At 39.2% G+C, this 25,105-nt stretch overlaps 1 protein-coding gene across 3 annotated transcripts; it reads left to right on the top strand.

The window, feature by feature from the left end:
• Nucleotides 1-3,586: 3,586 nt before the first annotated feature.
• Nucleotides 3,587-24,912, top strand: impg1b (interphotoreceptor matrix proteoglycan 1b). Of its 3 annotated transcripts, XM_044373929.1 has the most exons (18): nucleotides 3,587-3,999; nucleotides 8,361-8,576; nucleotides 9,761-9,927; nucleotides 10,083-10,111; nucleotides 10,856-10,890; nucleotides 11,001-11,047; nucleotides 11,156-11,305; nucleotides 12,941-12,999; nucleotides 13,284-13,483; nucleotides 13,582-14,010; nucleotides 15,095-15,645; nucleotides 16,019-16,108; nucleotides 20,465-20,684; nucleotides 21,196-21,406; nucleotides 22,611-22,796; nucleotides 22,918-23,101; nucleotides 23,582-23,665; nucleotides 24,258-24,912. In XM_044373929.1, exons 1-18 carry the CDS (start codon nucleotides 3,933-3,935, stop codon nucleotides 24,339-24,341), a joined length of 3,009 nt encoding a protein of 1,002 aa, XP_044229864.1. In that variant the 5' UTR covers nucleotides 3,587-3,932; the 3' UTR covers nucleotides 24,342-24,912. The 3 variants fall into 3 exon arrangements, with proteins under 3 accessions (XP_044229864.1, XP_044229865.1, XP_044229866.1); XM_044373930.1 differs by lacking the exon at nucleotides 16,019-16,108; XM_044373931.1 differs by lacking the exon at nucleotides 22,918-23,101.
• The last annotated feature ends 193 nt before the right edge of the window (nucleotides 24,913-25,105 follow it).

Below are 25,105 nucleotides of genomic sequence, written 5' to 3'. Positions count from 1 at the left end.
AATTTATAGAGTGTTCATTAGTTGAATTGAAGTTCAATAACTAGCATCAAAATTGCCATTTATTTCTACAAAAATATCCTTAAAACAAACAAACAAAAAACATTGTTACTGCAGCAATAAATAATGCACACGTGCAGGTATTTACATTCACATGCACACATAGATATAGTAATAGCTACAGATGATGGATTTAACAGCAGAGGTGTCTTTTGCTGTGCACTATACCAGCCAGAGACACCCCAACTCTGTCCCTGATGAAATAACCCCTTCTGACAGATGGCAAGCACCACTTTCCCTCTGTTGCATAATTGAAACTGACCTCTCTAATTGGACAATGATTCAAGTCATTGGGAGAAGGTCAAGCTTGTCTGATTGAATCCTGCTTGAGACTGAAAAGTATTTGTTTATTTTGGACTAAATATAAAAGTGACTCCATACCGTAGTGCTGAAAATGCATGATTAATCTCATGGGCTTCTTTTATGCATGTTGCATTAATGTCATCTTATTTTAGACTTTAACTTCATCTGATAATAAAGCTCACAGCTGAATGTCAAATTCATTCTTAATCCTCACCATGAACCCAAAAATCTTTGACTTAAGCTTGACCTAGACCTGATTTGTGACTCTGACCCTAATCCTGGGGGATTTGGGTCAGAGTCAGATACTGGGACCGTATACTGAAATGGTCCTGTTTGATTATATAACATGAGTTTTTCAGACTACTTTCATAAACTGTGCACATAAAAATATTATGCAGCAAATGATTAAAATATTACAGTAATTTTGCTTTATAAATGCAAAGTTAGAAGAAGGTTTTGATCACTATTGGCGCTGTAGAGCATTGGCACCAACAGCAGAGAGTGGTAATGCAAATCAACATCAATTTCAAAGGTAGAAATGCCCAAACAAAAGAGGAGAAGAAGACAAAAGGCCACTGTCAACAATGCAGGTTGCAAAACATTCAAAAAAGAAAAAGCTATAGTGCTGACCTGCAGGTGACCCTTGATGACCTCTCACCTTCCTGTGGAGGGAGGTAATCAAAATGTGTCACTCAGCGATCAATACAGTATCACAAATAAAATCTTCCTCCTCCAGAGGGAGGTGCCCAGTAGGCATCCTAACCAGGTGCCCAAACCACCTCAGCTGGCTCCTTTCAAGGTGAAGGAGCAGCGGTTCTACTCTGAGCTCCTCCTCGGATGTCTTAACTCCACAACCTATCCCTAAGGCTAAGCCTGGACACTCTCCAGAGGAAACTAATCTCGTTCTTTCAGTCACTACCCAAAGCTTGTGACCATAGGTGAGGGTTGGGATGTAGATTGAATGGTTAATTGAGAGCTTTGCCCTCTGGCTCTTTCCTCACCACAACGGTCTGGTACAACGCCCACATTACTGCTGATGCTGCACTAATCCGCCTGTCAATCTCATGCTCCATTTTACCCTCACTCGTGGATAAAACCCTGAGACACTTGAACTCCTTCACTTTGGGCAGCAACTGACTCCCAAGCCAGAGGGAGCGGTCCACCTTTTTCTGGCAGAGCATCATGGCCTCAGATTTGGAGGTGCTGACTCTCATCCTGATTGCTCCACATTCATCTGAAAACTGTCCCAGTGCCTGCTGGAGGTCATGATGTGTTGAAGCCAACAGAATCACATCATCTGCAAAAAGCAGAGAAGCATTCCTGAGGTCCCCAAACTCGACACTCTCCTCCCCCCATGAAAATCACACAGAATCTGCTTGGGTGGAGCCCAACACCCACTGAGAGTGAGTCTGACTTACTGCCAAGAGTGCAGCTCTCACTGCAGTTAGATGCAATGCAATTAAACTGCATCAATTGCCCTGGTACCCCATACTCTTGCAGCACTGCCCACAAGTTGCCCCAAGGGACACAGTCGTAAGCCTTCTCCAAGTCCACAAAGCGCATGTAGACTGGATGTGTGAACTCCCATGACCTCCCTCTGGAGGTGTTTCGGGACTTCCAACTGGTAGGAGACCCTGGGGCAGACCCAGAACATGCTGGAGGGACTACTTATCTCCCTTGGCCTGGGAATGCCCTGGGATGCCCCAGGAGGAGCATTGCCCTGGAGATGTATGTCTGGATTTCCTTACCCAGTCTGATATCACCGCGACCCAGTCCTGGTTAAGTGGTGGAAAAAAATGGAAAATCTTGAATATGACTAATGTGAAAATCAAGCAAAGCTAATTATTATATTCATGAGCACTAACAATGTATCAATGACTATGTGTGATTGTTGTGAAGAACTCACAGATAATTATCACCAGACTCAAAGCTCTGTGGAAAGTTTTAGTTTGGTTTTATGTCCTGCAACTTTACTGTTTCAATTCAGTCCCACTGCTCTCATCAGTGTTGTTTCCAGCAACACCCAGCAGCTAATTTAAGAAGAAAAAAAAAAACTTTAAAAAGCCACTCTACCTGCCACAGCCAGTTTGGCAACTTAGCGACCAGCTGGTGAACAAAGTGGAGCATTTATCTGCTAAAGAGCCAGATATTTCCCTCGGGAGTTGGCGAAGACTAAAACAGTGAGATAGCCAGAAACACGACTCCAAATGAATGCTAATATTAGTCAGTGTCTGCTGGATGTGTAAATAAAAAAACACAAAAAATGGCCTAATTTTGCTCTAAAATGCATCACACTTCAGCAGCAATCATTAGTTCATAGTTCAGATTACTGTGTCAGAAAACTGCCGGGATGGATTATGTCGTTCTTGAAGAGGCTTATTTACTGCAGCAAATTGTTAACAAGAAGGGCTAATCCCCTGCACAGGAAGGGGTGAGGGTGGGGACTTACAATATGGAGCCTTCCCACCATGACACACCATAACAGCAGAGGCCACACATGCCTCCAACAACTGCTTTCACTACAGTCAGAGAAGAAGACATCCTAATTGCTTTTTTTTTTTTTTGCTTTTTTCTGTGATGTGACACATATCTGTCAAAGTCAAAATATCTTTGGCTGAGGCAAGATAAGAAGAGCCGCATTCAAAGTGAAACTGGAATAACTGAGCAACAAAAGGATACCTTGGGAAGTTCTTTTGGTTTCATTTTCAGCTTTCAGGCAAAGGTACATCCAACAGAGGATCAACAGGTGTCTCTCCGACAGCTAACATACAGAAAAAAGCAAGGAGCAGGGTTTGGCTGTGTAACCGGAGCAAGAATAAAGCAAATTGTTTGGATTTGCAGTACAGAACAAAACTGCAAGACTGACCTCACTTTGAACCCAACATTTCTGACCTGAGAGGAAAAGATTTACTGTGGGCACCCAGGCAAAGGAAATCTAGCTGAGAGAGAAAAGAGGAAGAGTTAGGCAGTTGGACAGTGACATGTAGAGCTGGGCACAAAAAGAGGCCGGGTGTCAGTAGACAAGTTTGGGGGGACTGTGGGGAATAGTCTTCTGTTCTAGGCTTGTTGGCAGATCATCAAGTTTTTTCAGCTGACAGATGAGGGTCCAGAAGGTGGCTAACAGGATGAGGCCGAGTGGCCACGTGGCCCCGCAGGGATTACAAGCAGCAAGAAGAAGGTAAAGAGATTAGACTCAAAACAGAACCTGCTTTTTTAACCTTGTCACTGTTGTCACACTGACAGTGCAGAAGAAAAGCCAAAATTTCAGCCATTCCCCGTCTCTCCTTCCTCTACCTCTCCTCCCTCCATCGCTCCCTCTGCTCATCCATCCATGCAGCCACCTCTGTTGTCTACAGGGATCCAACAGCATCCAGGCACTAACTGCTGCTGAGGAACTGAGCTGTGGCACAGATAGGAACGGACTGGACTCCCTCCTTTGGTACATGCTAACAAGCCGATGACCTGTTCAGCATTGACTCGAGATAAAGACATTCTGGATTTTTATTGTTGTTCGCAACAGTCTCTTCACAAATGATAACTTTGGGCTTGAAAACCACATAAATTAGCCCATCATGCTTTTGAAGTCGGGACTATTCTTCACTTTGTGTCTGTTTACCCTCCAAGCAAGTCAAATCAAAGGTAAGATTTAAAGGAGGCTGGAATTGCTGTTCACATATTTGAGATGATTTTTTCAGTCATTGCCTTTGTGTTATGATTGGAAAAAGAGATGCTTTTTTCACACAGCATATTCTGAGTGTTTGTGCTGGGCAACTTTCTTTCTGAGAAAAGTTAGAAAAGCGGCAGACAGTTGCAGCAAGTGGATTCTGTCAATAAAATATTAAGTCTAATATATTTTCTTACAAACATCTTCTATACACTTTCAGAAATATAAAGAAAAAAAGTCCACCTTTCTTGCATTTAAGTTGATGTGAAATCCACTTTCTTTAAGAGACAGGAGACTTAAGAGATCCACTTCAAGGACAACCAGTTGAAAGTATGTATGACTCTGCAGTTTAAAGAACTTTCTCTGCAAACTATACAATGCTTGCTCATCCTAACTCAGATTTTTCATCCTGTGAACAATGTGAAACAGCTTGTTCGGTACATTAAGGTCATGAATATTCAGCTTGAATAAAGCGGGGGTGGCGACATATTATAGAAGTGCACTGAGACAGATTGCATCATTTGACCAATGATAACATTTGCGTCTGCACTGGTTGTCTTGTTCAGTGTGATGTGCCCGGGTGAGCTCATTATCCTGAAGGAAACAAAAGCCATTCTGTTCCCAGTGTCGCAGGACGCTAATCTTTTCTGGCTTGTAATTCTGCTGTGAGGCCTTTTGCGGCTGCACTGGGCTTTAAGGCCCGCTCCGACACTCCCTCCTCTCGCTCAGGCCCTCGTGTCTGTGCATGTGCGAGCCAGGCTTCAGGCTTACTGAGCTCTAAAAACCTTTTCAAATGTTGTCTTGGTGGCATGACTGTTCATGAAAACACACATGATCTGGCAAGGTTTCAGCACACCTTCTGACCTTCTAAAATGTTTGGAAGTGCCTGACAGTCCCTGAGCAGGGGGATATTAGCCCACAAAGATACAGGCTACACAATCTCAGTGCCCACACATTCTTTGCATGTTCTTGGTGTCAGGCCAAGTTTGGATTTGAGGAAAACTATATTGTTCATTGTAGAGTGATTAACACAGTTTTCTTTTCTTGCACCACCATTAATTTCAAGAAAAACATAAATGAATGCATGTGAACCTTATCCTGTGCCCAGATTTTGTTTCTAATTCTTTAATAATTACTAGTACTCTGCACAACAGTCACACACATTCAGCAACCAATTTTTGCTGTTTCAACATATAGGAGACAGATACAGTTTCATGGACACATAAAAATACTGTAACATTATAAGCTTCACAATGGTAGTTTGTTTATTAGCATTCACAGCTCCTCCATAGCAACACCTATTCTTCCATTCTTACATACAGTAAGTATTTAACAATGTGACAGTACAAAAAATACACATTCATAATTTATATAATATAAATGTAACAATACAAAGTTTAAGAGCTACAATGTTTCCATTGCAGCATTTGATTGGTTAACACTGTAACATCATACAATGTAGTATCACATGTTAAACAAGGCAAATACCAGAAGACACAAACACATATACTTTAAGAGAAAAAAATATTATTAAACATTATCTTTTAACATCTGGGATATTTTTATTTAATCCTTTGAGATCAGGATCTCTTTTTCAAGAGAGACCTATGTACAAAAAATAAACATATACAGTTTAAGCATAGACAGGCGCACAGACACACATTATACATCTTTCACAATTAAGAAAAGCATTTACAAGTGTGATTGGCAATACAAAAGTTCAACCTTTTACCATTACACAAGTGTTTAATCATCTATAAAATGTCAGAACATCATAATTTCCCACAGGCCAAGGTGATGTCTTTCAGCAGCTTGTTTTGTTTGACCAACAGTCCAAAATAACTTAACAATCAACTACACTTCATTATCATATTGTTATTAATAATAACAAAGATCATTTAATCTTGGGCTTTTGTGTTGCATTGCAGACATTTATAAAGGTGTCTATGATATTCTGTCCACCAACTGCAGATGCAAACACACTCAGCACAGCTTCAAACACAGAAAATTGCCCTCTTGTGTTGTTTATCTCCACAGAAAAACTGCATCTACAGCTGCAGGCTCTGTGTCTCATGCCAGTATAATGCTGATTAGTATATTATTTGCACTCATCTTAATATTTTTCTGTAACCTTCATTTTGTTCCTTAATCTAGAGGAGGCACAGTTTGTTATTTGGATCCGAATACCTCAAGTCTGTGTTTTGGGGCTCATAAATCCTGGCTTATTGTCTTAAGAAGTCCTCTGAGGTTTGCCACCTGGCATCACAATGAATGGTTTTCTTACGAAATAGCTTTATTCAATGGTGTGACTGTGTTGGAGAGTGTTGACTGGCATACTGGCTTGTTTAATGGAGTGGAAATACCTTCTTGTGTGGCTGAGTTTGTTTTCTTTACTCAGGTGATCAGAAAATGAGGGCAGTTCTCCTCATCATGTGTGCAGCAGCTCATCCTCAGTGGTATAATTAATGGAAATTTGCTTGTTTGTTAAAGTATAATCTGCTAGTTGCCCACATGTACATCAATTTAAGCTCTTTAAGGTTTGCTGTGCATGCACTTCCTTTTTAAGCTGTAATCCACATGTGTGTATTTCTGCACATTCACACCTGGATGCTGCCCAGCACAACCTCTGCCGCACTGCTGGCCACTGAGCAGCTTTACTGATGCACTTTGGGTCAAGTCACCCGAGAGCATCGCAGCGACTGTACCCTCGAGAGCAGAGAGTGATACTCATGCACTTTCTCTGCACATCTCTGCACTTTCCCAGCATTTAAAATGACAGCCTTCCAGTCACAAACCAGCACCTTTATAGCTTCAGGTCACAGACCTTTTTATACTTTTTATACTATATACTTTTGCAAATCTAGATGCTATTTATAAACAGCAAATAGTAGTTAACTCATGGTAAGAGGGCTGAACAAATGCCATTTGTTGGATTAAATATCTGTCAAATTAAATATTAGTTAGTGATAATAGGCATCTAAGTCCTTAAAAAGCTGTCTCAAATCAATATTAAATATAACATTAGATATTCATAACTTAAAAAACACCCAAAGCTATTATTTATTGAACAGTGAAAAGCTGTGTGGGCGTGGTTTGATTAGATTTGATTGACAATGGCATCTCCCTGGTGATAACATGAGCAAACAATCTCTCTGACTGTCATAAGATTCAGATATTTGCAAAATCTGTCTGGTGCACATAAATATGTGACAACTGAACTCCAACTGAACTCTGCCAACTTAAAACCAGTCAGAAGATCACAGACAGAAATCTCTTCTGTGATATAATCAAAACTCAAAAATGTGTGTGTTCATTTAAGAACCCATTACTCAGAGAAAAACATGACTGAGGAGAGGTTCACAATTTTTCAAGTCTGTCTTAAAACAAAATGACTATTAAAATATCCCTTCCTGATTAGCTGTCAAAGTAAGTGACTGGGGAGAAAACCCACAGTCCTCCCCAGCAAAAAATGATCTAAAAGTTTAACTGAAGCTTATATGAGACTCTTTAGTTCAGAATCCCCTCTTTTGGTTACTATCTCTCCATTGCAGCTCATCAAGGAAACACTGTCTAAAAAAGACTGTAGCTTTGGAAGATTCCCACTTGTTTTGCCTCCCTCAGACAACCGAAGCCTCATATTCTCTTCAGATAAACTATTAAATACATTTTTGCACATAATGAGGGCTGTGGATGTGAAAGCACATTTGTAGAGGATCTTCTAATGGTCAGTATGAACAGGAGGAATGATTAAAGCACGAAAAACCTGTTTCATTGTTCATTGTTCATTGTTCATTTCGGCACCTGACTGTTGCTCTAAGACAGACTTAAAAAATTGTGAAACTGTCCTTTAAAGTCTGATTCCTGGATACACACCATGAGACTAACAAAGATAGCAAGTCACTTTTTTCATGTGATGGAAAGTGCAAACTTTAAGAAGTATTTTATCCAGTATTTTTGTTCATACATCATTTCAAAGGATTTAAATACAGTCATAATTCAGTCATCAGCTGTCACTTTAAGTTGCAGAGGCAACTTATATATTTAGGATGTGACTGAAATACCAAAGACACAAACTCAAAACTAATTCAAACCATTCAACTCACTAACGACTGAGCAATTAGTACAAAAAGTGCAATTTTGGCTTTGTGTTGTCACCTTTCAGCTGTTATAATTATAACAATCATCCACACAAACACTTTGTACCGCTGAGTGAGAAATCTCACACTTACGTGATAGTTGCATGTGCTAAATACTAATAAGATCTAATCTAATAAGATTAGAGCACATTATTATATTTCCTCCTAAACTTACAACTTACAACCACCTGCTCTTGCAGACCTTCATGACCACGGTTTTTCTGGACTCAGGGATGTGAGGTACCGCCATTTTCTAGAAGCTTCAAGGCTGATCAGACACACCACCAATGTCAGAGCAGATCAGGAGCGACATCGGACGAAGAGGTCAACGCTCCTCACCACAGGGGTCAAAGTCTGTCCCCAGGAGACGATGAAAGCAGTCATCGGCAGCCATCGGGCCTATTACAAGCTCAGAGGTAAAAGGAAATGGCCACTGTTAGAGTTTGATGTGAGCTTTTACTGTGAATTAACCTTTTAAAGTTTTATGCATAATCATGACTGAACGTGATGCAGTGAATAAGCCTTAATAACCAAAACACTGACTCTGTGTCTAATAAGAAGAACCAGAGATATCTCAGGTGGATTTAGCTTTGATGTTTTTGTAGGTTTTTTTGCAACAAGGATATAGAAATTTAAAGGATTACAAAAGATATTTAATTTTCTAAAATATGCATAATCCTATCTAGAGATTAATTATTTGTCTTAATTGCATTAGACCCTGATGACCTTAACAGGACGCCACTGAATGAAGCACTGATGCTGTTTTACTGACTTCAGGGACACACACGGAGAAACACTTGATGTAATGAAGTTATATGCAAATATCCTGTGTCCAAGAGAGATGGATTGTTAGTGATTTAAGTGGCTAAGATTTTCCACCTTGGCTGTTACAATTGGCTGGTAATACAAATTGTTCCACAAGAGCTACTGTGGCGTGTGATTTAAAAATGAGGCCGATTAATCTGGTGTATTGGAGGTAATCGCGTCGCTCCAGAAAATGAGTTTGTCAGAAAATAAATTTCCCATCAGCATCAAGATATTGGACAATGTTGAGCTTGTTCCCCCCGCAGAGGCATATAAAACATAATGTAGCTTCGGGGGGTCTTTCGGCTCATGATTTTAATATTGGCAAAAAATGTCATGGGCATGTAACAACTTTTAAATGTACAGTTTGACATTTACTGAAACAGATGTTACTACCTTTTTGTGCTGTCTCCATTGTATCATGGTAAATGCATTTTGTGATTTAACACATTTCTAAAACATCACAGACTGCTATGTGCTGTGGATTCAGAAGCAAAGATGCATTAAAATTGTTCTCTGAAGGGAATAATAAGATCATTTTACATATTATCTCTAAATCGTAGCGAACTCCCCACATGCAGAGATGCCAAGATCAGTACGAACAATCTTCTTTATCTGCAGTTATTTGATTTCTCCATGCTGTAACTCCCAATATAGAAATAAAATGTCTAGTCATCCTCTGTACAGTATGTGTTCTCTTAACGAGAGATTAGATGGTATCTCATGTGTTTGGTAGATTTTTATTCTAAAATCTTCAAAAGAAAACAATCCATTACGTTATGTAATATCTCTTCAGTTTGTCAGGAAGCAATTTGGGAAGCGTTTCGCATCTTCCTGGACAGGGTGCCAAACTCAGAGGAGTATGGTGCCTGGGTTTACACCTGCCAGCATGAAAACCTCTGCATGGACGACCTGGCCCAGAACTTTAGCAGCTCTCAAGAGCACCTGGACATGGTGGCCAGAGTGAGTGATGCACCAACATGACCCACATACATTCAGTCCATTTTACCGTACACGACTTTCATGTGTGTGTTGGTTTTTTATATCATAATTTTTGACATAATAGATCTGTAGTGTGAATCTAAAGAGTTGATTTTGTCTTTTTTTTTTACCTCCAGAGAGTAGCAGAGCAGGGCGAAAGTGAAGGGTATGTGCAAACTTGCTTCTTAAAGTCCCCCTCCATTCAAAAATGTGTTTCTCTTCTTGTTCCCTCAGTTGGATGGTTGAGCTTCACTATGCAGAATGATGTATGTGCAGACGTTGAAAGTGGAAAGTTAAATTTGAGCCTCCAGTGCGCATACACTGAGAACAGACTTTTCAGTGAGAGATATCTTGTGTCAGGCAGTTTGAAATGAACAATTTGTATATATTTGTATATTCATATATTCTGTTTTATTCAATGAGAACGAGGGAAGAGATGTAAGAATAGCAATTTTTCAATAATGTAATTGAATTTTTGTTTGTCTAAAGAAAACATGTCAGACACAATTTATTATTCAAAGCAGAGTATTTTTACATGTCTTTAAACATTTCTAGAGGGGATCTTTAAATAGTTTCCTGTTTGTTTGTGTGTTTGCAGGTTTTGAGATACAATTTTAAAGCAAATTATGTTCATAGAAAACAATTGATGGCAATGAAGTCATCAAAGGAGCTATTAACACCTATGCTCAAAAGGACTTTCCCACCAACTAAATCTTTGCCACCCTAGTTAATAAAAATAACATAACATAAATATTGATGTTTCGGATGAAGATTCTTGACTAAATCACAAATCTTGTACAGTAGAGATGTTCATTATTGTGTATGAAAACCTGGATCAGATCAGTTTGGTCAATGACTGAAAACAAAAGGAGAAACTTAATTCCTAACAAATATATTCTTTCATTTCCAGAGTTGTCGCTGGAACGCCGGAGCCAGGAATAGATTGTGAGTTGTACAAATGAGCGCAAATAAATTACTTGTTGAACTTAAATGCTATCAATCATTTTTCATAATAGTGTCATAAAATTAAGTCGTGAGTTGCTGTTTTGTCTCAGGCACCTGGACTCCCCCACTGATTCTGCTTCCAACGGGGGCTGACGTGGTAAGATAACCCACAAAGTTTTAACCTTGTTTTTCAGACTGACTCTCTGTTGGACAAAAAATATCTGATATGATTATTACTTGTTGAAATGTACTTCCTCTTTGTCAGATACTAGAAGATCCCAACATGATAAAAGAGAACTATGAGGAGTACATTGTTGAATTCAGCGTCACCATCGTGAGCCCGACTTACAGCACGCTGCAGAGTGACCCCGAGACTCCAGTGTACAATGAAATCACGAGAGAGCTCACAGATAAGGTGAGAGCCAAGAACAGTATGAGCCATCCAGTTTCCAGATGCACAGTAAATTTTAAAATGCCCCCTAGGTTGTATGTTTTACCTTTCTGCAGACACCGGAATCCCTTTAAAACATTTGCTTTAACTTTAAAGCTTTTAAATTTTTTACTGAGGGTGAAAGTAGCAGGTGTGGATACAATTTTAGTGTATTATTTAACTTTATTTCACACAACAGCTGTTTCGTCACCTGTTACTTCTCCTCACCAGTTTTAGTCCGTATTACCCCCCTTATTATTCATTGTCTTACAATGACCTCAATGTGATTGCTAGCTTCTCTTATATTGTATTGTTAGGTGTAAAACTTACCCTGATTGATTTAACACCTTTAAAGTTTCACCTGAGGGATATGTAAATGACCAGGAGCCTGGAATAGTACAATCTAATTATTTAGATTATCTTTAACTCAGAAGGCATTGTGTGGGACTCTTACCACTGCTCTCAGGGATGACTTCTGATGGTGTAAAGCCATTAGGATACAATTTCATTGGATATTCTACAGAAAAGCCTGAAGATACCACCACACAATATTACAAACAGTTAATAAATGTGTGCAGTACTATGCTAATCAGGTTAATTATCAAGACTATAAAGTTGTGATTATGTTTTTTTTTGCTACTATCTGTAAATCACATGTAATGTACTCTCCTTTGAGAAAAATCAGAACTCAAAAGAAGGAAGTGTATATTTAACATATTTGGTTTCATGATTGCATCCCCTGTGTTTGCATTAAACAGAAATCAGAATGCTGTCAGTTCTCCACATCCAATAAAATGTTTTCATTTCAAGCTGCGTTTGCATAAAGCAGCAATGTCACCGTTCTATCATACAGTAGGCAGTCGCACTGACTAACAACCAACAACCACCTTTAGCTTTCCTGCTAATATTTCCTTCTTTTCTGCACCTTCCACTGGGGAAAAAACATCAGTTTGCAAGCTAGATAGCTAATTAGCCACTCATGCAAACAAAATGCTGTCTGCCTTTGGCTGTTTACTTTGTGTCCTGTGCCTCAGCCCGCTGGCTCTGTTGTCAGTCAAACACAGACACTGAAATGCTCACTGAGAGGGCTAGAGAGAAGGTTAGAGAAAGAAGAGGAAGAGGAAGAAGATTTGTGATAACTCTCCCAAGACCTTTTTTCTTCCTTTAAACTATAAAAATATTAACAATACATTTAAAAATCACCACTGTGACATGATTTTTTAATGTAAAAGGACATAATGGACATTTTCCTTTTCCTATTTATAGCAGATTTTTTGCTGCTAATCCTGTTGGATAAAGAAACAAAAGCAGTGTGATGATGATGCAGCAAATGCAAATGTACTATGTTGTCGACTTCTCTTTCACTGTCCAGTGAAACCATGCGTCTCTAAACTGACAGCTTTTCGTAAGATAAAATAAGCAGCCCTGTTATAATCTGTGTGACAATGCAATTTTTAGATAATCTGATATATTATCTTTAGCATTTGATCCTTCAGTTCATGTGAAAACGTGCTTTTCTCTGGACAGTGATTTTCAATACCGCAAAACAGACTGATGAAGAGAAAATGCTTTGACACCTACTTTATTCAGACTTTCCTCTTCTTGTTCTTCTTTCTATAGATGCTTCATGTGTTTCAAAAAGTTCCAGGATTCAAAGAAATTCGTGTTCTGGGATTTCGGTGAGTTGAATGAGGTTGTATCAGAAGTTTGGCCGACGATTGATTTTGACAAAACAACACAGTAAATACCATAAGAGACTCAAAACATAAATTTCTCATATTTTCCCCCTGAAGTGACTTTTATTAAAGTGGTTTATTGCTCATGTCTCAAGAAAAACTATAACATCCCTCAAAAATATCCTCTTTTGGGAGATGACTCAGGAATTTCTGCCTCTGCAGACATCCATTACCAGTGCAGTCTGTCTGTTAAGAGGGTTTGTGACGTGATTTGTTCTGTTGATCAGATCGGAGGATGTGTCTGTGCGTTATGCTGTGGTCTTTAATGGAGACACAGAGCTCAATGACGACCCTGAGGGTATTGGGGAGCCTGACACAGACACAGATGAGGATGTGAATGCACCTAAACTGAAGCACATTATTGTGAAGGCTTTAAAACAGGAGCCATCACTACCGCTGGACATACAGACACTCAGCTTTGAGGCTGGTAAGCATAATAGCAAGAATAAAATAATAGGGTAGAGTAGGATTTTAAAGTTGTGTAAATGCTATAGCATTCTTCATTTTACAACTCTTTCTTTTCAGTTACCACAGTTTATCCAGTCGCGGCGCTCGGTATAAATCCTGTTGAGGGCGTATTATCTGAGGACGACACCACGAAGGCCATGACAGAGGACAGCGCACCCACCCAAAGTTTCTTCCCCACGGTGGCAATGATAGAAAACACGTTGGAGGCTTCCACAATTGAACCAGATCAATCAACACACACCGTTGTGCCTTTCATCCCAAGCATCCTCCCAGAGGCCACTTTTGCTGTCACTGATGAGACTCTAATGACAGTGGTGGAGGAGGAGTCCGCACAGGATGCTGCAGGGGAGGCCAGTGACATTATAACTCTAGATGCAACACTGGAAACCATCACAGAGCAGGAAGAGGAAGAAGAGCCAGAGGTGGAGGAAATACCACCAATTGAACTTAACGACGGAGGTGAGGCTGAAGAGCTGGTGACAGACGGTAAGACTGCCTCAGGTTTAATCTTGTTTTTAAAGCAGGAGATTCAATCAGGAGAGACACATTTATTGATTAACCAAACATTAGATTGTGGTGTGGCCTCCATTTGGAGCAACTGGCAGATAAAAGGAAGTGTGCCTCAAAACCAGATGATTATGGCAAAATGTTGGTTGAATCTTGATTCTGGGAAACTGGTAGGAGGGTGAACTCATGTATGAAGGGGAGATAAAAATGTAAGCTTCATTTTACTATATTACAATTTAACAAAACTTAAATCAAACCCAACCTTTAGAGTAATTAGTGGATAATCATTTTTACTTTTTTGAATGTCAAGTCTTCATGGTCAGGACTGGACTGTACAAATAAATCATTACTTTTAATTCCAGCAAAACATATCAGTGAGGAACACCCAGCTATCACAGGAAATAGAAATGGCAATACAATTAGACTTGGTGGTTCAGTTTTGCGGTCTGAGATGCTCCTTGCTGTTGCAATACGTCATATTAAAACCCATTAACAAGCAGCAGCCTGCCGGTGGTCGAGTCATTACAAACTCATGCTGAGCAGCCAAATTTGACTCAAACCCAAAAAACTGTAGTTTAAAGTCTAGTGGAGTTTCCAGAGATACCAAATATTTCAGGATTGTCAAGCTGAATTTGGGGGGAAATGTTTAGAAAATGATGCACAAAACATCTAAAAGACAGAGTCTTGGGTTGAATATTTAACTAAGTGTAAACATCATACAGCTTAAATGAAGAGTTGGAACACGTTTTTATAGAAAGATACTGTCAGTATGGCAGTATGAAAAAAGAACATTTTATCAACCCTAAAGCTAATTGAAGGAATAAGTTGACATTTTTGGAATATGCTTATTTGTGTTGTCTCAAGGGTAGATTGGAAGATTGATACCACTCTCATTCTGTAAATTAAGTATGGAGCTCAAGCCAGGAGGTGATTAGCTTAGCTTAAAAGGGGGGAAAAGAAGGGGGAAACAATCAGGTCAAGTCAACAGTGTACAGAGTAAATGTGGGAAACAAGGTCATGTCATGGATTCTTGTATGATAACTTTTTTGTTTTATTTTACAAGAACCTGAACCAGCCGATGAGGAACCGAATGAGTCTACAGACTCAGTAATTATGGAGATATCTGTTGTAGAAGCAGCAGACCCAGTCTCCACACCATCAACTGATGAGCATGCAGTTCAAGGCATTGAACCAGAAACAGACATAGAGCCTTTGCCATCCCCTTCAGAGAGCGGAGAAGCCCCAGAGGAAAGAGATGAGTCTAGTGGAGGACACAGCGGAGGGACCCCGGCCTCAGCGGACCATCCTCCTGAGAACTCCAATTTTCAAGAGGATATAGGACAAAGTCAGAATGGGACTGTGGCGGAAGTGACCGAGCCTCTGGAGGAAGAGAGCGGTAATGGATTCTCATCAGAGCCTGACGAACGGCCGTACGAATCTACGGCTGCACCGGCAATGAGACAAGCCAGCACTCCTCTGATGGCAACAGTGGACAGGAGCAAAGAGTTAGTGGTTTTCTTTAGCTTGAGGGTCACTAACATGATGTTTTCTGATGACCTGTTCAACAAGAGCTCCCCAGAGTATAAATCACTGGAGAATACCTTTCTTGAGCTGGTAGGTACACAAGCTTTTGTGCTGGATATCATGCTTCTGCATGCTTTATTCTCATACTTTCTTTTCTAGCCCAAAGCTGAAATGTGTGGTAAAAGTACATGTGTGCAATATTTACTGTTTAACTTTGGTTTTAGTAATTTGAGAGTAGCCCCAGATGGGTACTTAATCTCTTTTGTTGTCCTGCGCAAGTGAGGATGCACTTTGCTGCAAGCCTTATCCTCACAGCTGCCATTTTCTCCTAAAAATATCAGTAAATCATACTAAATTTATATTTTTTCCTCAGTAAGTTTTATTTTTTGTAAAAGTGTCATAAATTTTGAGTCAGAGTGTCAACAGAATAAAAGAGATGGTCAAATTATTGTGTTTCACTTAGACACAGCACTCTGGGTCCAGAAAATCGCCAAACCCTGGAGCTTCCCGTAAATCTGGGCCTAAGAAACAGACGACTTTAGCCTCCATACCGGTATTTTTTTTCCATATTGGAACATCTGTGATGCCTCAGGGAGAGCATGACCCATCTATTTCTTAACTAACCTTTCTGAAATGCAGTATCTAATAAACACCTAACAAGCACCTAACATTTCTAACATAGTCAGCTTTGTTCTCTCCTCACATTAGACATTAGACCTTCGTGCTGCAGCTTTTTTTGGTTTTATGTGTGAGTTTGATTTGGCAAGCTTGTATTGGTGTGTTTTGCCTTAATTTTCTGAATTGTTCTTAAGTTCTGGCTTTTTTAGGGACTGTGGAGACTCTGTTAGACTCATATTCCACCATGTAATTTTGTAAAGTTCGTGTGTTTAAGAGATGTGGGCTATAAAATCAAAAGAAGCTTCTGTTATTTAATGGTTTCATGAACCAACAATGGTAAACATGCAAAATGGCTTAAAAGAGTAGGTCGACATTTTGGGAAATGCTTATTTACCAAGAGTTAGATGAGAAGACTGATACCAGTTTCACATCTGTCCCAAATAAAGCGGGAAAACCGCCACACACTTTAGTTTTTGTACTGATTAAGCAAAATATATTGTATTAATAAGTGAAGTGAGAGTTAGAGGTGCTGGTAGGTACTTTTTTCTACATTTTGACAGAGCCAGGCTAGCTCTTTCCCCTCATTTCCAGTCTTGATGCTAAGCTAAGCTAAGCCAAGCTAGCCCGCTGTTGGTTGTAGCCTTATCAGACATAAGAGCAATACAGACCTTCTCATCTAACTCTCTGCAAGAAAGCAATTAAGCATATTTCCCAGAGCATTGAACTATTTCCCTTAAGAACATCATAAGCAAAGCATTTGTTGCAGTTTATTTGTACAGACATGCTCTTTGGTGTGATAAACTGTAGAGCTGCTGCTCGTTGAAGTCTCTTTGTATCATAACGTAGTTTGCATCTATTATATATAGTGTGTGTTATGGAAAGTTTATATTAATGTGTATAGTATATGCATCCTGGAAATGAGAAATGTATTATGTTGTGAAAAAACAAGGTCTATAGGCTAGTTAATTACTCATCCATAATGTCCAGAATGTGTTTTTGTACATGTTGCTAATAAGTGTATTACAACATGGACTAGTATGTTTGAGGCCTTAATGATACATTTGTTGAGTGAATGACTGAAAGAAATGTATCAGTTTGGAGCAGAATAATGTGATAAAAGGCATAGTAAACCTGCTACAGACCAATAATAGGAAAGTCACCCAGCTTTAAGCATTTTGTGTTGTTATTAATGTATTGTTTTGTACATGGCAAAGGGCAAACTAGCCCATCGTAGTCTGAATCATGAGACCTGGGTCTGCCATAGTCATTGTGCGACTCAGAGGTTTGTGACTCTTGGTAAGAAGCTTTAAGTAATTCTGGCCAGTTCCAGTACGGCACACACATTGTGCTATTAATGGTTCCAATCTGCTTAGTGCGACATCAGTCAGGTTTGTGTGGACATCTGTATGCATGTTGCCGTGCTCTTACTTAGACATACTTTATGTACTGTATGTGCGACTGTAGGTAAGGAGGCAATTAAATAAAATAGATCAAAGACTGGTCGAGGTCATTTGGTGTTGGAGCATTTGTGTCAAAATCAATACAGGATAGAAAAGGCTATGTCCCTCTCTTTCTCTAAACAAGAGTTTTAAATGTGCCATAACTGCTGGCAAGCGGCTGGATTGTATCTCTTTAAACCTGCACTGATTAGCGTAAATCAAAGAAAGAAGCATTACTTGACATCCCCACTTAGTTTCAAGGCTTACCCCCAGGTTGACGGTGGAGACGTATTTTTAGGCTTGCTCAGAGGCACCCTGTGCTCAGTGTTATGTAAAGGCCTCAGCCTCTAACTGAGGAGGTGCATTGATACAAATTGGATTTTCTGTTTGCTGAAATGCCAAGGAGCAGAGGGAATGTGAGCTACTGGGGCAGGTGGGCTTAGTTCTCTTAGTGACAAGCCTTCAGGGTTCAGATAAATAGGTGATAATGTATTTTCACTTATTTATCATACCGAGAGATCTCCTGTCAATTAATGTTTCCTATCAGATATAGAAATAATCATTGTCAGCACTGGATCAGGGAATACAATATGAAGAGGGAGGGATACACAGACACAAATTACATGCACAGAGGCATATTATACACACAAATCGAAGCAAAAATAAAATAACACTCCAGCTCCAATCTTTAATGGTTGCCCAAACTGAGATCTTTGCAGTTTGTACTCATTAATTGATGTATTTAGCTTCCTGCCAAATCTAATGTGGTCAGATGTTTGAACTGGTAAGTATTTACCATATACTATCTATGGTCAATAACCCATTAGGAATAGTCCACATATCTTCTTTTAAATGGGCTATTTTGAGAAAGAAGGGACACTATTTCAAACTGGTTTATAAATCACAGAGAAATAACAGGAACAATAATGAAGAAATGTCAAATAAAATACATTATGCAGCCCATTTAAATGGACATAATGTCACGTTCTGCTGGATATTGGACCCCATTTGTGATACTGTACATTTACTGTCTCTCATATATATACACATCTGTATATATGAACCATTAGCCTACAGTAGCTTGCAATTCCCCTGTTTGCCTTTGCCACACTCCTCCATTACTCCTGTACCTACTGGTTTGTGAAGCAACCAATAAAATTGGACATGGAGGTTGAAATGACTTTATTTCACTACTGTAAATCAGAAAAATTTTCATGGCAGTGTTATTATAATATTCCTTGTGACATTTCATTTTTTAGACATCAGAGAAGGAATGTTTTACTGTTTTTTTTCCAAAACAAGAACCAGTAGATACATGTGTAACCTCAGAGAAGCAAATGTGATTGTGTCATGTTGTAGACGGAGCATATGAATGTTTGTCTTATATAGAAGAGATGAAGGAATCTATATTATTGTTATTGTACTTCTTCAATACAGACAGCGCTGAGGTTTATTGTGAAAGAACTTTGACCTTGTGTGGAATGCAACAGAGGTACAGATTGGTATCTAATCCACAGGGTTCTTGTATAACTTGACATTCTGCATTGAGACAAATGGAAGACCAAACGGCAAGCTGTGTGTCCGGTTGTGCTGCATGCTGATGCCCATTTGTTCGGGATGTTAGACCTTGGAGACCATTAGCTACAGGGAACTGGCCCTCAGTAAACTGTCTGCCAGTGATAAGTGAAGTAACCCGATCAGAGCAGAGCTCCTTAAGGCCTCTTATCTCCTGCTCCACAGCCAGGCCAGCTAAAGCATCGTAATCTCCCCCCTCTCACACTGCGGCGGTTTGATGTTTGCCTTGTCTGTAGTCAATGTGAAGTGGCTGGAAGGAGAGCGTCTCAGATCGATGAACATTGATGCAGTCCATTACTTGAGCTGGTTGACTCCCTCCTCGCCTAAATATCACCACCATCATCAGTGCGAGTCCACAGTCTTAATAGATTGTTTTATCAGTTATCTGAGCTGCAAGTCTGAGTCAGTGGGGACATTTTAAAATGCAAAAATGTGGAAAATCAAAAGATATGACTTAAGATGTGGCTGCAGTGATGTTTTTTAAGCATATGTTGGTGATCATGCGTACTACAGATGACGTATTGCTGATAGTTGGCCTAACACTTTAGACAAAAGCCTCCACCAAACAGCATCTATTATAGATTTCTTTTGGACTGGAGATAGCTTTGTTGTCATGCTGTGTCTGATCTTTTCATCGTGTGTTCTCTCACTCCTCCGTGACTAGAATTAGCACGTTCTGTGCTCTCATACTAATGCTTATAAAGCTAACCCTAATTTTGTGCTGGATCTAATTACACACTCTGCACAGTAATGGCAGGATTTCATGCTTGCATCAAAATTTAATTATGAACTATTCATAGCATTCACACTGTAAAATGTGACCTGAATAATTCAGAATCAGCCGTGCTGTGACAACCTCCGTCCTGTCATTGTGGAAGTAAAACCAGAGGGTTAAATGTACATCTTTGCTGCTCTGGTCTTCTTCTCAGGAGGACACAGATCTTTACTGGCGCTGACATGAATCTGACGTCATTTCATTAGGCTAAATATCCAAGTGGAAACCTTTGTCCTCCTGGGATCAAGAAGGATACCCTATTGACCCTTTAAGATGAAATCAGTCATGATTTTACAACCGCTTTGTCCCTGCTACAAACAAATAATTATAGGACTCTGCCTATTTAACTTATTTTTCTTGCTGATCACTAACAGAGCATACAGCTGATCCTTTCAAATGAGAAAATGGCTTTACATAAGCTATGAAAAAATGAAAAGGGTATATTTGAATAAAGTGATTAAATAAGGAAAAATTAATTTGCTTTCCCTTCCTTTCCCCACAGCTTCTACCCTATCTACAGTCCAATTTGACTGGATTTAAGCAGCTGGAGATCCTCAACTTTAGGAATGGCAGTGTTGTCGTAAACAGCAGGATGAAATTGGACAAGCCAGTACCTTATAATGTGACCAAAGCTGTTCACTGTGTGCTCGAAGACTTCTGTAACGCTGCGTCTAAACGGCTTGACATTGAGATTGACAGTCGCTCCTTGGAAATAGAACCAGGTGAGATGCACTCAATTGTTATATGTAATCACCATTTTGCCCTTAAAACACTCGATTTTTGTGATTCTTCAAGTAAAAGTAAATTCACAGTTTCTAAAAGACACATCTTTCCCGGTTTTGTGAGTGAAATATGGCAATTCTGGATGATGTGATGACAGGATGCAGACACCCCATGCAGAATAAAACAAATCCATGGTCTGCACTCAAAGTGAATTATGCTCATTCATGCCACAAGATCAGAATCCCTGTCCACATCACACATCCTCACTCTGCTGTCTTTCACAGTCTGTAGGTGAGGTGCAGTATAAATGTGATTGAGTTCATGACTCTGTGTGATCCAGACACCTTCATTCTCATCAATCAAAATGCCCTTTAATTTCTCCTCTAAATCTGCAGACAGTGATAGACAGGTGGGCACTGCATTAATGTTAACGCAACTGAATATCTCCTACCTCTCTCTTCTCATCTGCTGCTCCTCTCGTCTCCATTCTCTCCTCTCTGTTGGTTTCAGCTGACCAAGCAGACCCTTGCAAGTTCCTGGCCTGCAATGAGTTTTCACGCTGTGTGGTAAACAGTTGGACGAATGAGGCAGAGTGTCTGTGTGATCCAGGCTACAGCACCGTGGATGGCCTGCCTTGTCAGAGCACCTGCACTGTGCAGCCAAACTATTGCCTCAACGGAGGCCTGTGCGAAATAATCCCAGGACATGGAGCCACCTGCAGGTACTCAATAGATAACGATGAAAAGAAAACACAAACCACGTGGGCTAAGCGAAAGCTTTTTGCATTGTTAATTACAAAAGGTGTATTTACAGTTCATTTGTACATTTCTATTTTTTTACAATTTCAAAAGAATTATTCTTTTTACAGATTTTACAGATTCCTATCAGCCATTATTTTGCACTCATTTCATTATTGTAACCTGAGAAGACTTAAGATTTGCTTGAGATTGGAAATCCATCACAATTTTTAAAAAGTCATTCTCAAACTTCTTTTATTGTGCTGAAATGCAGTGTAATGAATGCAATATATGCAAAGAGGGACTGCTTTGAAAAACCTCTCTTGGTGGTGCAAATCAAGGATGTCCAAGATTTGAGAGGTGACTGCTGAAAAACAAGCGTTGTAACACCCAGAACAAAAACAATAAGCAAATATTGATGCTGTGGAAGGGATTATGTGTATTTATTAGTTTCTTGCAATTATTATTGCTGTTCAGCAGCCAACTTTTAAATCTTAAATGTCAGACTTTCCTTGAATGCACCAATAGGAAGAAAAATACAAGATCAGCCAACTAGTCTGACTGTAGCCCAGAAAATGACACATCTTTATCTAACTTAAAGAATATGGCTGGTGATTTTCTATATTTTTCTTATTGTCATCAAATCTCATGTACAGAGTCAAACCAACAATGAATTTATCTACTTACAAGTATTTGTGTGTGTATCCAAAGCCTGATATATCATATTCCTCTGTGCTGTAGACCTCTGTTTTTTTCCAAAACTATTAAAAACACGTCAGTGAGTCACACTGCTGCACTGGGTGACATGTTCCTTAACCCCGACGATTATGGTCATGTTAGTTTGTTAAGAAACATCTCCAAAGACTAATAACAGTGATCACGTTTTCAGTCTCAGGAGAGTAGTTCTGTGTACAGCAGACACCACTGTGCCAGTGCTTTGCTAGCTTGTTGTGCTACATATCACAACCTCTTGACTTTATACTGAAGTTCTTCGAGAAATGTATGTAGTACAAAGTCAAGAGGTTGTGATATGTAGCACAACAAGCTAGTGAAGGTCTGTAAACAGAACAGTGTTCCCATGCATGCCCAGCCTTACATGGTACTACTCTCCGGAGACTGAAAACGTGATCACATTGTGTATGTAGGTTGCTTCTCTCTAACCTATATTTTCCTCCTCATGTGTTTCAGATGCCCTGTAGGTAAATACTGGCACTACCACGGAGAACGCTGCAATGAGCTGGTGTCAATGCCGGTAGACCCTCCACTAATTATAACCTGTCTCGTGGGAAGTCTCTGCCTTGTTTGCGCCGTCATCGGCATCTTAGTATTCATAAACAAGAAGTGCGTAAAGACGAGAAAGGCTGTCACTTTGGTGTAAGTAGGAGCCATTTTGTCGTTTATATTTTTAATCATTTTTTATCACAGGGTGTTGCTTTTGCTGTGATTCGCTGTGTGATGTATTTTCATTCACCACTTAATCTCCTTTACGTTGTAGGCACACCCTTGCTCCCTATGCCTTTGAGAATACTTTGAGGGTGAACCCAGTGTTTGAGAATGATGATGGTGTCTTAAATCAAGTGTCCACATTGCCGTGTCCTTCAAGTTCAGCTTCTTCCCAATCCCAACAGTCTGAACAAGAACATTTTGCCTCAATTGAAAATATACATCTGAGTATTGAGGTACATTGTGCTGTGTTGCACAAACGGCTAAACTGACCAAACTACTAACCTCGAATGTTCAACTAATACTAATTTGCTCTAACAAACTCTCACCAAATAAATGCAAAGTTTGTATCACTCTCATCCTCCATATATGTTTCATCTATGTTTTGCATTCAGAACTTGTGTCTTCAAAATATCTTTTGAAGCAGTTTGGCTTTAATGGTCATAATTAAATACCGATCTTCAGAAGTTGCTCAGAGGCCTTGATCCAAACACAGTTCAAGCCTTTTTATGATCCAGAACTTTGAAGATCTTTTTTTGCCAAATCCAACAAGAGGTAGTTGCGGCTGTAGGTAAAATGAATGGCTTGTAGTAGATCTTGTTTCCACCGATCCCTTGTATTTGTATAGTGCTTGCTTTTATTTACATCTGCTTATCTAGTTGAAGTGCCTCTGGTTCTATAATGTATTAATGAAGCCCTACTTTCTGTCTTAATAGATCCCCAGACAACTCTACACAACCAGATCAGAAAAGTTAGTCTCAGAAATGGTGGACTTCCATCACTGCATACCACACAATGAGGTGAGGAAAAATGAACACTGATTTTGAAGCTGATTTAAATATCCACTCGACCCCAAATCCCAAAACATACCCTCAGAAAAGTGAAAGGGAGATAATTTGGGGATTTATTGGGTACTATGATGAAATACATTCAGGGAATGAACCAAAATAAGACTATAGTACAATATCTTCACAGTTTAGACATTCAATATGCATTTTATCTTCTGGTGTTGTTAATATTCATTAACATTTACAAATATTTTACAGCTCTATGACGCATACAAAGGTAAAACATCTGTGCATGCAGCTGCTGCTGATTTTTCACTCACAAACCAAATCATTGGTGTGCATTTAAATCATTACCGTTAAAAAAAATATTATTCAAATATAATATTATAACCTTGAAATCATTTCCTGATGTGATAGTCGTATAAATTAATGCATGGCTTGATCTGCAATGTACTTAGGGTCATGAAAAATAGTCCCTTTTTGAGTTTAAGTAAGTATTCAATTGTAAATAACTTGAAGATATAATTACGAGAGTATTCTGTCATTTATTGTCTAATTCCACCTGAAATGAGCTATTTGTCATTTTCCCTCTTGTCTCCCCTAGACGTGGCGACTGCCAAATGAATACAGAACGTGTTGTCTTTTGAGGGCATCGGATAACGAATGTTTTGAAGTAACAGTTCTTTGATAACTTCTGAGGAACAGCCGACGCAGCAACGCAGTGCGAAACACGAGGAAGAAGAGACTGAGCTGTTGCTGTTTAACTGTATATGGGACACCTGGTACACAGGTACAGTAGAGCAGTTAAATGGTGTTTTAAAGTGATTGAGATTCATTGTTCATAGTGATGAAAGTGGATGTTAAAGTACACGGTTGATTTAGGTTGTCTTAAAGTGGAACCTAATATTTATTTTATATATTGAATGGTAGGAACATTTCCTGTAAACCCTTGGCAAAGGTTGTTCTTTCCTCACAATGAGGTATTTATTATTTACAAACTGATACACATGGTGGTATCTTTAAGTTTAGACTGTACATGCTGTTTATTGTTTTAATGCCGTTCTTGACTTGACTGTTGTGTCTCAAAAAGAGAAAGAATGTATAAGCTGATGACTTTGGTCATGACATATTGTAAAAGAAACTATTGGCTGCTGTGTTATATTTCCATCAGTTTGTCCTATTCAAAATTTCTCACTAATCATTTGTCTTTTGAGATTTGGACAATTTCTTTTTTTTTTTTACACATTTTACATTTAAAAGCAAACAATAAAATATTTTCTTTTTTGCACTAAATATTTCTCCGCTTGTTTATGAATGCTCAAAGCTTGTTAGATTGGTCTAACTGAGCCAGATGTAACAGATGAAAAATCTAGTTAATCACTGTCATAGACAATAATCTCAGTGGGATAAAGAAAGGTCACATTTACTTATGGTTTAATAGTGTTGATTATC

Source organism: Thunnus albacares, chromosome 15 (genome assembly GCF_914725855.1).
Source record: "Thunnus albacares chromosome 15, fThuAlb1.1, whole genome shotgun sequence".
Lineage (NCBI taxonomy): Eukaryota > Metazoa > Chordata > Actinopteri > Scombriformes > Scombridae > Thunnus > Thunnus albacares.
This window is presented reverse-complemented; position numbering and strand designations above follow the sequence as displayed.

Coding starts and splice junctions, on each gene's coding strand:
- impg1b (XM_044373929.1), top strand. CDS start 3,933: ATGCTTTTGAAGTCGGGACTATTCTTCACTTTGTGTCTGTTTACCCTC. Junction 8,577..9,760: donor GGCCTATTACAAGCTCAGAG/GTAAAAGGAAAT, acceptor ATATCTCTTCAG/TTTGTCAGGAAGCAATTTGG. Junction 22,797..22,917: donor AGAAAGGCTGTCACTTTGGT/GTAAGTAGGAGC, acceptor TTTACGTTGTAG/GCACACCCTTGCTCCCTATG.